Raw genomic sequence first — 12,067 nt, 5'->3', positions numbered from 1 at the left:
ATGATCAGTCTGTTCACGTCGATTTACGCACGTGTATGTGCCTATATCAGTTATGACAAGCGCCCATAAGGTTGTTTAATACAAACCATACAGTAAAATGGCATGTGTTCCAGAAGTTTAATATGCCCACGACTCCGGGAGGACTAGAATGGCATGTGTTCCTGGGCCTAACCCAACTGCTTCGAGAATTCCAGGACTCAGGGACACCAAGTCTGGTGGCTTGTGTGTAATTACCAGTAGCCCTAAGAGCTTGAATATGAAGATGAACGAGGAATGCCGTAGTAATCTGTATTCCAAAGTAATACAATTTATTCCATTAAAATAGCCTAACCGCCTATTAATTATACCATAAGTATTTAAGATGCTATAGCACGAAGGTGTGCTAGGAGCTTCTGTTAGACTCTTAAATAGGACTACAACACTGTTGGGAGGTCTCTTTAACAAGGACAAACTTTTTGGAGACATGACATTTTAAAACACTTATTGTCATTAGCATTACCTTACCTTGGCAAACAGAATGAACACAAAGGACAGGACCCACAACTGGTGTTGCAGATCTTTAGTGGAGCAAATGTTATGCAGGACATCTGATTAACATCACCAAGACCTGGTGGGGCCAGACACCCCTACATTTGAATTTTGATGTCGAGCATGTATTAAAGCGTCCCCATCTCTACAGTGACCGACCAAGAACAGACACGTCAGGTTGGAACCTCACAGCTGGAGCCTTCGCCGTTAAGATGGCTCAGTGTTCCCCAGGTGTTTCTGCACCCGGACACTCCGGCAGGTGAAATGGTGGCGTCTGGATTCACTGATTGGCTGACTGATGTTACCTGGAAATTCTTGGTGTTGATTGGAGTTTTTTTTGTCACTTACAGCTAAGAGAATTGCCGGACCGAGCCATCTGTCCAAGTACCTTAAAGTGAAGGGCCTTCACGACACCGAGCCTATTATAGGTCAGTGTGTGTGTGTACGTTTCAGTGTGTGTGTTCCAGTGTATGTGTTCCTGTTTTGCTATCGTAGAAATAATGCCTAGTGAGGATGTTTGACCGGTCCTTAACTTTGGCAAGAAGCATTATCTTAGGGTTTAGTGTGAGGTTTATGACTAGGTTTGGGTATTGTTGTTATTTTTAATGACCCCAAATTGCCGGTCTTCATCTTGTTCAAACCAACGTGCGGATGCTTGGTAGAACGTACATTTTACATTTCACTTACGAGAACATCTTATCCACAGTAGTGTTTATACATTCTTATTACATCTTTTAAATGGTGTTCTGTAAGGTAGAGTGATCTCTCAGATGGTGCGTGTGTGCGTGCATGCCTTTCAGGTCTTGGTAGTGTGTTGGAGTGTCGAGGTATATCTCAAGCTACATTCTTCATGTGCGTGACCTGTGCTGAGACTTTCTCCAGCACGCACATCTGTGAACACATCATCAGTGCACGGCACCAGCAGTACTACATGGTGAGTGACATCGTCAGTCAATCAGTCAAATTTATTTATAAAGCCCTTTTTACAACAGCAATTGTCACCAAGTGCTTTTACAGACACCCGGCCTCAAGTGTGTGACACTAATAGTGACTACAAAAATGTTTGCCTGAAGCAATTTAGATTTGAAATGATACAGTGACTTTTGTTGAACTTATAATAACCAAGTGCAGATTGTCAGCTTTGAGTTCATATAGTAATTAGAGCACATTTTGTAAATAGTGCCTCCAATTCTAATATTAACTAAAACATTCTTGGTCTTCCGGTTGTCAGACAGCAGTTACAGACTCCAAATGCAAATGCAGAGCCCTAGAACCAAGGCAGACCTTGACAGCTCTATTGTGCATGCACTAATATTTATGGCTCCCGTTGAAGAATTACACAGATAATCAAACGCGTTTTTCATGAAGCATGAGAGGAGATTTAGTTCCTAGCCAAGGTCCCCAAATAAAAGTCCCTTTTTAATAGCAAAGGTTTACTGAACAGAAAATGAAGGGCAGACCTACCTCATTATTAACATTCTTCTTGCATGATGTCAGTCCCAAGGAGGATGTACGTCTGTGATTAACGCTTTCAGAGGCAGTAACTATCATCCCCACACAAACTGTGGCCTCAAGTCGGTTGTGCTTAAATGCTGCGCTAAATACGTTTTTGAGCTGACTGTTTGTCTGGTCAGATTGCCCAGTATGGTGGTGTCCTCTACGAGTGGCTGAGGGAACTACAGCTGCCCCCGAGTCCACACCTCCTCAGGGAGTTCGCCTGGAGACTGTCACAACTGGAGGTGGAGATCGACGCACAGGTGACTTAGTCAACCGCGGGGGTCATCGGGTTAATGCTGATGAACCCCGCGCGCGCGCACACACACACACACACACACACACACACACACACACACATAGCGGGTTTACAGGACTCGTCTGTCTCTGTTGTTTGTCTAGGTGATGCTGCTGGACCCCATGTGGTATAAACATGTGCAGTCAGCTCCGTTTTACCGAGGTATGTTATTGTCTGCATCTGTGCTTCAGTGAGTTTTGTACAAACCCCGCCCTACACTAATTTCTGCCCGTCCTAAAAACAGCCTGGGTTCCGGACTTCTTTTTACTCCAACCAAAAGGCATTAGCTTCCACAATAAGTACCAAAAGGACGATGTCTCTTAGCCAGTCGAATCTACAGTTAAATCATTTTATGTCTCCCACTAATGTGTTTGTTGAAGGAGGATGTTACAAAATTGGGACAGGGGGAAAATGGGGTAAAACATTGAAACCCTGCTGCTTCTACCAGTGCCATCCATTGAATCTCAATAACAAAGCCCCACTTTTACCAGGAATAAATGTCTTATTGTAGAACGGTTAAGATTTTAACAGGGTGTGTTCGATAGTGTTCTGTATTTGATGATGATTTTTAACTGTTTTTGCATGTGCGTAGCCATGCAATTGCTGCAGGAACAGAACCAGAGCGCCTTGGTTATGCACACTGCAACCAGACAACAGCTTTCTCTCCCAGCTGATCCTGACCTGGAAACGGAGCAGGGCTTTGACCAGAGATACAGGAAAATGAATGAACTAACCATGGATCAAACTGCGCCTGGTCATTCCCTGTGGACATCAGATACAGGGACTGTTAAACAGCCTGAAGACCTGTTTGAGTCAGTCCAGAGCCTGCAGACGGCAGAAGAATGGACCAATACTCTGAACCCAGATCTGCCTCAGATCAGCCAAAGATCAGAAAGGGAAGAGCATTTTGTGCCAGTCGGAGCCCAGGCACCCCGGAACTCTGAGCCAGTCGGAGCCCAGGCACCCCGGAACTCTGAGCCAGTCGGAGCCCAGGCACCCCGGAACTCTGAGCCAGTCGGAGCCCAGGCACCCCGGAACTCTGAGCCAGTCGGAGCCCAGGCACCCCGGAACTCTGAGCCAGTCGGAGCCCAGGCACCCCGGAACTCTGAGCCAATGTCAACACAGAACCATGAACCAGTCGGAGCCCAGACACCCCGGAACTCTGAGCCAATGTCAACACAGAACCATGAACCAGTCGGAGCCCAGACACCCCGGAACTCTGAGCCAATGTCAACACCGACACACCAGAGCTCAGAGCCAGTCGGAGCCCAGGCCCTCCAGAACTATGAGCCAGTCGGGGCCCAGGCCCTCCAGAACTATGAGCCAGTCGGGGCCCAGGCCCTCCAGAACTATGAGCCAGTCGGGGCCCAGGCCCTCCAGAACTATGAGCCAGTCGGGGCCCAGGCCCTCCAGAACTATGAGCCAGTCGGGGCCCAGGCCCTCCAGAACTATGAGCCAGTCGGGGCCCAGGCCCTCCAGAACTATGAGCCAGTCGGGGCCCAGGCCCTCCAGAACTATGAGCCAGTCGGGGCCCAGGCCCTCCAGAACTATGAGCCAGTCGGGGCCCAGGCCCTCCAGAACTATGAGCCAGTCGGGGCCCAGGCCCTCCAGAACTCTGAGCCAGTCGGGGCCCAGGCCCTCCAGAACTCTGAGCCAGTCGGGGCCCAGGCCCTCCAGAACTCTGAGCCAATAAGTACCAGAACTCCACAGAAAACAAAATCAACCAAAACAGAGACACCAGTGACTTCCTCAGAACCACATCTGAACCAACACAACACAGGTGAGAGCAGGTGTTTTTGCCGTTGTTAGTACCCTTGTAATGGTGAGAACGAAAGATTACAATGATAATAGTTATGCAATTTCTGTTTCCGAATGACTGGTCTTCGCAGGTCCACGGTTCTGTGTATTTGACCCGCACTGTTCTAGCACTGTAGGTCTAGTAATATGGGTCTACATATTGTTCAGTTTACTGAAAAGAACCACTGACAGAAGAGACTATGCAGCTATTTATTTTTGAGGCTGCCTAATACATAAAGGTAAAGCTTTAAAATTCGCGATTGTCAATGTAGTAAAGTGGATCTGCGAGGATTTGTCAGAAATTCCTCCACAGTACTGTGACCGACCTAATAACTATGGGAGGAAATTGAGGCATGTAGTGGAAAACTTACACCCACTACTTTGTAAGAATTCAGAGTAGACACAGATCAGGAATTTTCAGCAAACGTCTTAATTGATTATTATGGACAAATGACTAATCAAGATTGAGACATGTCTGTGAGAGGAGCGGAGTGAGGGAAGAACAGTGGAAGTGTCTGAGCCAGTATAAATACAATGGCCACCCAAACTGTGCCTCAGAGCTATCCTCAATTTCGTATTGATGGTGTCTCTCTGCTTGCAAGCATAAACAGAGTTTTCTGAAGGAGATTTGAACTTGGTCTTACTTTAATGTGAGTTGGGGTTTGGGGAAACCCAGTTTTCCACCACCGCGGTCATCAGGAGAACACTCTCTTTACGGTCGGGTACACAGCAGTTTTCACTCACCTAAAGGATTATTAGGAACACCATACTAATACTGTGTTTGACCCCCTTTCGCCTTCAGAACTGCCTTAATTCTACGTGGCATTGATTCAACAAGGTGCTGAAAGCATTCTTTAGAAATGTTGGCCCATATTGATAGGATAGCATCTTGCAGTTGAAGGAGATTTGTGGGATGCACATCCAGGGCACGAAGCTCCTGTTCCACCACATCCCAAAGATGCTCTATTGGGTTGAGATCTGGTGACTGTGGGGGCCATTTCAGTACAGTGAACTCATTGTCATGTTCAAGAAACCAATTTGAAATGATTAGAGCTTTGTGACATGGTGCATTATCCTGCTGGAAGTTGCCATCAGAGGATGGGTACATGGTGGTCATAAAGAGATGGACATGGTCAGAAACAATGCTCAGGTAGGCTGTGGCATTTAAACGATGCCCAATTGGCACTAAGGGGCCTAAAGTGTGCCAAGAAAACATCCCCCACACCATTACACCACCACCACCAGCCTGCACAGTGGTAACAAGGCATGATGGATCCATGTTCTCATTCTGTTTATGCCAAATTCTGACTCTACCATCTGAATGTCTCAACAGAAATCGAGACTCATCAGACCAGGCAACATTCTTCCTGTCTTCAACTGTCCGATTTTGGTGAGCTCGTGCAAATTGTAGCCTCTTTTTCCTATTTGTAGTGGAGATGAGTGGTACCCGGTGGGGTCTTCTGCTGTTGTAGCCCATCCGCCTCAAGGTTGTGCGTGTTGTGGCTTCACAAATGCTTTGCTGCATACCTCGGTTGTAACGAGTGGTTATTTCAGTCACAGTTGCTCTTCTATCAGCTTGAATCAGTCGGCCCATTCTCCTCTGACCTCTAGCATCAACAAGGCATTTTCGCCCACAGGACTGCAGCATACTGGATGTTTTTCCCTTTTCACACCATTCTTTGTAAGCCCTAGAAATGGTTGTGCGTGAAAATCCCAGCAACTGAGCAGATTGTGAAATACTGAAGACCGGCCCGTCTGGCACCAACAACCATGCCACACTCAAAATTGCTTAAATCACCTTTCTTTCCCATTCTGACATTCAGTTTGGAGTTCAGGAGATTGTCTTGACCAGGACCACACCCCTAAATGCATTGAAGCAACTGCCATGTGATTGGTTGATTAGATAATTGCATTAATGAGTAATTGAACAGGTGTTCCTAATAATCCTTTAGGGGAGTGTATATTCCCTATGTCACAAGTCTCAATGCTGTAAGCATCTTAACCAGCCCTGTGACCGCTTTACTCAAAGTTCCTGATGAACTATACATATTTACCTCCTCGTTTAACCTTCTAAGAATCTGACATGATTCACAATAACTCGTAGACCTAGATCCTATGAACTGCGTCTAATCTGTTCTTTTAATCTGTTTCCTGTTATCTGCCAAGACCGCTCTTTTTTTTTTTTTTTTTCACTGCGGTTAAACCAGCTTAGCTCAAGATTTTTCTGCATGCGTCTAAAACCAGCAATAAACACCATGTTTACCACAGAGAACACAATATGCGTCAGGGCTTTCAGAGCTTGTGGATCTGCTACGCCAGTGTTTTGAACCTATTTCTGTCACTTCAGTCATTATCAAACAGGAGCTTGCGGACCCCGAGGTGGAACCCCAGACCCAGCCTGAGGTGGATTCTGTACACCGGCCTGAGGTCCAACTGGCTCCTGCATGTTTGGGTGAATACCTGTGCCTCTCAGAACAGAGCCTTTTAAGTCCCAGTTAAAGCATGAGCACAGAGAACCAAAATACTGTTCTGGCAATGCTACTCATTAGAATGTTTCTGGTCCAGTAAAAACCTCTGTTACCTAAGCTTCCCCCTGGAGGAAGCATGTTTCTATTTCTTTTCCTGATAAGCATGAGTCAGTGTGTGGTATACAAGTTACTGTGTTTTATAGCATCTGGCTTCATTTGCGTTAGTATTGGATACCTTAAAGAGCTGCTAGCTTTGTTAGACTGCCTCAGTAACTTTTCTCCTCTGTCAGGATCCCTGTATGAAGGTAGATTTCCCATTCTCCCAGGACACAGCCAGAGGTTGACATGTAGAGGAGGTGTTCCTCCCAAAAGCACCAAAGACCTCAACACCTACATCAAGGAGAAACTGACTCAAGCTGTGGTCGGTCAGTGACTTGACTCTGTTAAGGCAACAGTGCGTAGTACTTTTGTCTGTGTGTGTGTGTGTGGTTGTTTCAGTACTGTAACTGCGTGTGGGTGTGTGGTTGTCAGGTCTCAGTGCGTTGATAGAGTGCTGCTGTGAGGGCCTGGTGTCCTTCTACCTGTGTGTGTCGTGCGGTGGTCGACTGTCTTGTAACAGCCGACAGAACACGTCTGTCCTCATCAACCACGTCCTCAAATACAGGCACCGACTCAACTATCTGGTGAGACGCCCTTTCCTGTTTCTCTTCCTTCCTATTGGTTACACTAAAACTGTTTTAATGTGACACCTAGGGTGGGTTGCCCTTTGTCTGACCTTTTTCTACTCTGCAACATACATGGCAAAAAGGAAACACGTGAATGAAACAAGAGCAAGTATATGCAATTTTTATCACCCTTAACCACAGGGCTACTATTCTAGACAGTTCATCAGACCGTTCATCTGGGGCCTCATTTATAAACGTTTCTTACACACAAAAGAATGGGTACGCCAGTTCCTGTGCCAACTTTGGGATTTATAAAAAACCAACTACACGTGAGAAGGTGCGGTCCTCCACACACACTTGGACCCATGTGTACGCGCACAAATTGGAGAACTAGGAAATTGCGACTGATGGCAGAAGGATGAAACTCGAGAAAAAGCTTTCAAATTGACAACATTGTGAAAAATACATTGAAATGTAACCTCTAACGTATTACATATGCAGAATTCTCTTCATATGTAATACAAACAAAGCAAGTTCTCAAAGCAGTTAATACACAACACCACATCGCTAATCTCTGCTTGCCTCTCCCACACCCAGACTGTTCGATATCCGTGGTATTTCCATGGTCTGGTACCTGGCCAGAATCCGGCAGAAGAGTCCAGACTTCTGATGCAGATTGCTAAGGAGGTAGAGGAGCAGAACCATGATGAGCCTGGCATGATACAGGAGGTGCTCCTGAACCAGGCTGACTTTTTAGCGATCAAAGGAATGCTGTTTGATAAAGGTGAGGGATACAGGTTTTATTATTCCTCTGGCCTTGCGCATTAAAAGCCAAACGCTGAATTACAATATGCAAAAAAAAAATGCATCTATTGAGTTGAAGACTTGCATCTCCATTTTTGACAGAATCCTAAAACCCGTAAATGTGCAAATCTCCCCATCTCCTTCCAGCTGTGTCCCGTTTGAAGGAGATCCGTTCAGAGCAGAACCAAACAGAACTTCTTACCAAGGTCACTAGCAAACTTGAACCAGTAGTGGTCAAGCAGGAGATGGAGTGCCAGGTGGTGTCCCATCATGCCTTGGGGCAGTCTTCGTTGCCGCAGAGATGTAGGAGAAATGCTGGTGACAAAATGATCTTGCTTTTAAAATGTCGTTCCCTATTCTATTAAATTCTCTCTCTATTTCTCAGTGAAGCGCCATTCTAGCATCAAAGAGTCACCCGAGCAAGGGAAGAAACCGAAGGTGTCTAGTTCCCCTGAGTGTCAGGCCGTGAAATCTGACCCTGCCTTTGACAGCTGTCCGTCGTCCTCTGAGGTCACTGAACCTTTTGACCCACCATCAGGCAACCAGTCGTGCGCCGTCGAAACCTCATCACTTGGCCACACTGACCCAGAACTGAAAAACACTCCTTCACATACAGACTCTCAATGTGAGCTGGAGGTCAGTCCACCCGGTAGCCCTGCTGACAATCTGACTGTATCCAAAATGTTCTCAAGAAAGAAGCAGTCTCACTCGGTTTCCACCCGCGGCCACAAGCTCAGCAACAAACATTTGGACAAGAAGGATCCTGCTGACAGGGCTAAGGTCTCTCACGCACACAGCAATGGCACACGCTCACACAGAGACCGCAGACACACTCACGCACACAGTCATCACCAACACGCACGCAGTTGCAGTCGTACCAAACACACGCACAGTCTCAGTAATGCCAAACACACTCGCGTGCGCACTGACCACGCAAGGACAGGCAAAGCCTGGCTCCGTGGCAGGACCCCAGAGAGACGCCGCAACAGAGATCTTGCTGACCGACGTTCCGACCGCTCGCGCTCTCGTACCCCCCGCAGGAGACGTCGTTCTGTCCCCGGCTGCTCTCCGAAAGACCCGCCCACGGTTTGTCCCTTCAAGACCCACCAGGCCTCCACCTACTGCCTTTTCACTCACACCCCATCCTATCCCAGCAAATCCACTTCGGCCCAGAGTCTGGCCCGGGATGACCCCAGCCAACCGCCGTGCCCGTCTAAAGACCTGTCCAGCCAGTCCAGCCCGGCAGACAGGAGACCGTCCAAACCAACCACAGTGGTTAGGCCTCTCCAGGCCAAGGAGCATCCACCAAACGACACCCCCGACATGCCCCTCCACCCAGCGAGAACTGGACCCTGGACCCCACCGCCCCTGCCAGCCACCCCTACCCTCCTACCTCCCCCGCCCGAGCAAGATCTCCTTTCTGCCTCTGGGAATAATATGGCCTCCACTGTGGACGGTATTATGTTTATTGGGGACTCTTCGCTGCGCTTCCCCCACTTGCCTGCTTCGACCACCCTGCCAAGGGCAGTGGGAGGTGGGGCTGATTCCTGGACCAAGGGCCCTATCGCTGGCAAGGAGATGCCCGCCGAGGCGATGGGGGTGGACTCAAAGGGCCGTGCTATTGGCACGGTGGCAATACCGGCCAACCCTCTGAAGAGGAATCTTTCCGCGCCGGAACCAAAGGACCGAGATCCCTGGAGCTATGAGAACCGACAGTTCATCACCAACCCCAGCATCCAGGCTTCTAACCCCACTGCCATTGCCTCACAGGCCCAGTGGGGCTACGCCGGAGGGTTGTCGGTTGGTCAGTTCACCTCTAACCCCGGCAGCTCTGCCCCTTGCCCCGGAGGCCGACTCTCCCTGGAGGGATACCCTGTAGCCACCTACCCTGGTACGGGTTACCCAGGGGTGGGTGGGTTCACTTCCAGCTCCCCCACTGACCTCGGACCCAGTAACACACAGTCACAGCCCGGGTGGTCAGGGGGCTACTGGGGAACAGGCTACCAAGCTACGAGTCAACCGGAGACTGGCTACGTGTTGGCCAATCAGGCTGGTCTTTCCTACCCCGGAGGTTTTTCTGGAAGTGAAGGGAGCTACCCCGGACATCAGGTCTACCCAGGGGTATTCTATTCGGACACGGACTACCGTGGGCGTGCCTTCCCCGGGTCGGGTACTGGACTGGGTTCTGCTGGGGTGCCCCCCAGCAGCCACTACTCAACCAAACCACCGCTTCCGGCTGTTGGCTGCTGGGAATTTGCCTCTCCAGCGGTGGGGAGTTGCCAGAGCTACTCCACCTGGACAGCAAATGTCACCAGGGTTGCCATGGAAACCAACACTGCTGGTATTACTGTTGGTGAGTAGCTATGGAGCAAATTTTTCAGCCAACCCTCGGCAGTGTTGTCGTCAAGAACAAAGATCAGCGTGCCAGCGAAAGCAACTGCTAATGCTAGCTTTCCTCAACTACAGCTTCTCTAGTGGGATGGCGTACTCGGCTGGCACCACTACTACTGATTAAGCCAAAATGTATTTGCTACCGCTAGTATTGGAACGCTAAGCTAGGCCCCCAATGCCTAAACATTTAAAAGGCTTTGTTTCTAACCTAAACTGCCACACCTGATTAAATGGATAGTTAAGGCACTAATTGAATCAAGGGTGAGCTTTTTAAAATGAACCTTAGAAGCATGTGGAGGGAGGACTGCTCGATATTTCTCAATATAGATCTTCAACTTTTTGTTTTCCAGGGACCCCAACCCAGCTTGTCGGTCAAACCTGGGACCCCCGTGGTATGTTGCACAAAAATAGAATTTGCTCTGCAAGTTGTATTTTCCTTATTAAAACATCCCTTTTTGTGTTTGATTACACAATGCAAAGCACATTTTTCCTCTGCCGGGAGCATGTTGAATGCTGTCACAGAATGCATGAAATGGGAAATGTTTTGTTTAATATTGACATAATTAAAATCTAACATTTTTAACATCCAGGTTAAGATAACATACCATGCTATACAATATCTGTTGTAACACTGTGAATACATCTTTGTTGTACAAATATATCTTTTTAACACTAATAATGTCTATGTAACAGTCTTAGGAATGTGTTGTTGCATTTCAATCTTTTGAGTGATACGTCTGTTTGTACAGAGTGGATGCCACCCCCTCAGTGAGCATTGCCAGTGTGGATGTCAAAGTGAGTGTTTGAACAGGGAATGGAGGTGAGAAAGGCTCTTTATTATGCAGAACTATCTGTGATTAGTTCTGCGTTAAACTTTCTGACGTTCATTTCAGGATGTTGAGAATGTCTAGAGGAATGTGACCAGTTGAGAGGTGAGTCCTCAGGGTTCCGTTATGGTTAGGATGGTCTCTAATGTAAATAATCATCATGGCTGTTCTCCTTGCTTGTCTGCTGTTCCGGGAAGGTGTGTGAATGTCTGAGGCTTATGAAGACACGTGATCTGACCACTGTGTTCATGTGTTACAGGTGAAGAGTCGTCCCTGGACCTGGAAGGCAATTGTTATCTCACACAGGCACTGAAGAAAACAATGTTAAAATAAAGAGATTGTATTTGTTTACCAATGTCTGAGTTGAAATGAACACTTGGTTTTTCGTCCATTTTCTAGTTCTGACATGTAGCTAGTAGTGTTGGCCTTATCGACCTCTGGATGTTGTTCTGTGACCACAGATTTTTTATTTTTTTTATTTTTTTACTTTTCAAGAGACTAATTTTAATTGCAAAACAAGTGTTGCTACAAATTTATAGACAGCATTTAAATAAACCATAAACAATTCAGTTAATGATAGAAATCTTGAATTTGTATTATTTTGAAATAAAATGTTTTCTATATTCTGTGTTTTTATTTTTCTGTCAGCAGGCTTGGGCTACAGAATCCATGGTTCATACACATTCCCTGTCTTTGTTCTGGGGTCCTTGATGTTCCTTATTTTCACTTCAAGCCAGCACTACCTTTCCCTTTATCACCCCTCCATTCCCCATCTTGTTTGATCATGTCTTTTAT

At 47.2% G+C, this 12,067-nt stretch overlaps 1 protein-coding gene across 9 annotated transcripts in view; it reads left to right on the top strand.

The window, feature by feature from the left end:
• The window catches only part of LOC105012525, a 56,677-nt gene extending 44,782 nt beyond the window's left edge, over positions 1-11,895 (top strand). For 4 of the 9 annotated variants that reach the window (XM_034294880.1, XM_034294883.1, XM_034294879.1 and 1 more), the window contains 15 exons: positions 680-787; positions 879-956; positions 1,329-1,462; positions 2,163-2,285; positions 2,425-2,482; positions 2,913-4,100; positions 6,465-6,569; positions 6,876-7,010; positions 7,117-7,268; positions 7,848-8,034; positions 8,202-8,357; positions 8,440-10,407; positions 10,796-10,837; positions 11,195-11,265; positions 11,532-11,895. In XM_034294880.1, coding sequence (XP_034150771.1) covers positions 680-787; positions 879-956; positions 1,329-1,462; positions 2,163-2,285; positions 2,425-2,482; positions 2,913-4,100; positions 6,465-6,569; positions 6,876-7,010; positions 7,117-7,268; positions 7,848-8,034; positions 8,202-8,357; positions 8,440-10,407; positions 10,796-10,837; positions 11,195-11,217 — 4,457 coding nt within the window. In that variant the 3' untranslated portion in view covers positions 11,218-11,265; positions 11,532-11,895. Of the gene's footprint in view, positions 1-679; positions 788-878; positions 957-1,328; positions 1,463-2,162; positions 2,286-2,424; positions 2,483-2,912; positions 4,101-6,464; positions 6,570-6,875; positions 7,011-7,116; positions 7,269-7,847; positions 8,035-8,201; positions 8,358-8,439; positions 10,408-10,795; positions 10,838-11,194; positions 11,266-11,338; positions 11,378-11,531 lie in introns of all 9 variants that reach the window. The other 5 variants (XR_004576288.1, XR_004576287.1, XM_034294882.1 and 2 more) reach the window with 5 other exon arrangements.
• The last annotated feature ends 172 nt before the right edge of the window (positions 11,896-12,067 follow it).

This window comes from Esox lucius, chromosome 10 (assembly GCF_011004845.1).
Source record: "Esox lucius isolate fEsoLuc1 chromosome 10, fEsoLuc1.pri, whole genome shotgun sequence".
NCBI lineage: Eukaryota > Metazoa > Chordata > Actinopteri > Esociformes > Esocidae > Esox > Esox lucius.
This window is presented reverse-complemented; position numbering and strand designations above follow the sequence as displayed.